The sequence below is a fragment of the Mirounga angustirostris genome, unplaced genomic scaffold (genome assembly GCF_029215605.1).
Source record: "Mirounga angustirostris isolate CCGP_5_RB_7025 unplaced genomic scaffold, mMirAng1.0.hap1 SCAF_5, whole genome shotgun sequence".
Taxonomy (NCBI): Eukaryota; Metazoa; Chordata; class Mammalia; order Carnivora; family Phocidae; genus Mirounga; species Mirounga angustirostris.
Window position 1 is genome coordinate 58,898,936 of NW_026991713.1, and position 1,834 is coordinate 58,900,769.

General features: G+C 40.6%; 1 protein-coding gene across 1 annotated transcript; it reads left to right on the top strand.

Annotated features, from left to right (window-relative positions):
- On the top strand, nucleotides 1–619 carry LOC123838729 (cilia- and flagella-associated protein 276-like). The gene has a single exon (XM_045867737.3). It carries the CDS (start codon nucleotides 28–30, stop codon nucleotides 541–543), a length of 516 nt encoding a protein of 171 aa, XP_045723693.1. The 5' UTR covers nucleotides 1–27; the 3' UTR covers nucleotides 544–619.
- The last annotated feature ends 1,215 nt before the right edge of the window (nucleotides 620–1,834 follow it).

The window sequence follows — 1,834 nt, forward strand, 5'->3', positions numbered from 1 at the left end:
CACCAGCGGCTCACTCCGCATTTTACCATGCCTTTCACCCGAGACCCCTTCCAGCACCCTACGTTGGATAACGATGATACCTTCCTGGGAAAACTCCGGGCTTCCAAGAAACTGCCATATAAGAACCCAGCTCACCTTGCTCAGCAACAGCAACCCTGGAGTCGGCTCAGCTCAACTCCCACAATCACCTCCATGAGGCAGGATGTTTCTTTTTTTGATCCTGAGATACCAAAGGATGACCTGGATTTCTGCTTAGCAGCCTTGTACAACCACCACACAGGGACATTCAAGAACAAAAGTGAGATACTCTTACACCAGGAGACCACCCAGGATACCCATGGAATCATCAAGACCCAATTCCCTGGAGAACTTTTACCCCCTCCTCCGCCACCTTCCATCACTTCCGGAGCTAACATCAGACACTGGATCAACCCTAAGAAGGAGTCTATCCACAGCATCCAGGGATCCATAGTGTCCTCTCACACTGCAGCCACCAATGGAGGCTACTCCCGAAAGAATGATGGTGGCTTCTTCTCTACCTAATGTTGACAGGTCCCTGGACTAAATTAATCATAATGGAACATCCTGCTGCCCACCTCCATTAAATAGAATTGTGCTGGAAAAAAAAAAAAAAGAAATAGAAATAAGAGAAATCAGAAATGGAAAGGAAAAGGTAATACTTTTTCTTCTTGTAGGTAACATGATTTTTTTTTTTTTAAGATTTTATTTATTTGAGAGAGAGAGAGTACAAGCAGGCAGAGAGGCAGAGGGAGAAGAGACTCCCCACTGAGCAGGGAGCCCAATGTGGGTCTTGAGCTCAGGACCCCGAGATCGTGACCTGAGCTGAAGGCAGGCACTTAACCAACAGAGCCACCCAGGTGCCCCATGATTTTATATTTAGAAAATCCAAAAGAGATCAGACTTGTGGCTATCAGAAGCAGATGGTAGATAATTGCCATAATTTATTTTTGTTGCTGCTATTGTTGTTTGGTTCATTCATTGTTTTTGGCTTTTATTATAGCAGTTTCCAGGAGAGGAGGACCATTATCACAAACATTGCAAGTTTTTCCATCCCTCTTTCTCTAGGAATTAATTCAGTTTTTAAATTAGATGAAAATAAATCATAGTGGCTTGAATAGAAGGGAGAGTTCTTTGTTCTCCCAAGCATAGTGAGCTAACTTTAATTCATTAAATATTTACAAACATTTCTTTCCTTTGATGTAGGTCAGTCTATTTGAATTAGATGTTCTTACATTAAATAAATATGACAGATTCCTAGGATAAACTAACCTCCAAGAGTGACCGCCAAAGTGACCATGTATATATTGGGCTACAATTACATACAGTCTGTTGTTTAAAAATCTAATATTCCTCCCTAAAAAAGGAAAGAAGCTAGCCTTAGATTAACTCAGATAACTGATAGCAACAGTTCCACAGCTGCAAGCACAGATCAAGGAAGACAGACCAGACAAGATACTGTTAAGGATTCTGTCTACAAATAAACTAAATTAGTAGCAGAGAAGTATGGTGTAACATAGGGAAAGTCTCTCAACCATATGGTTACATGTTTGCATGGCCAGGCTGTGAAAAGGTAAGCATCTGAAGTCACTGAAGGATTTCCAGAAGCTTGCAGACTGACATCAGAACAAGGGCAGATATCAACCTTTTAGCACTTTCAAAACAGTAGATATCTACAAAAAGAGGAATAACAAAGATTTTTTAAAATTATATTAATCCAGAACAGCAGTAAAGCTGAAATAAAACAGAAAACCATACTTCCTGAAGTTTGCAGTAAGGACAAGATGGCCAAATGATTAATAAAATGGATTCTCAA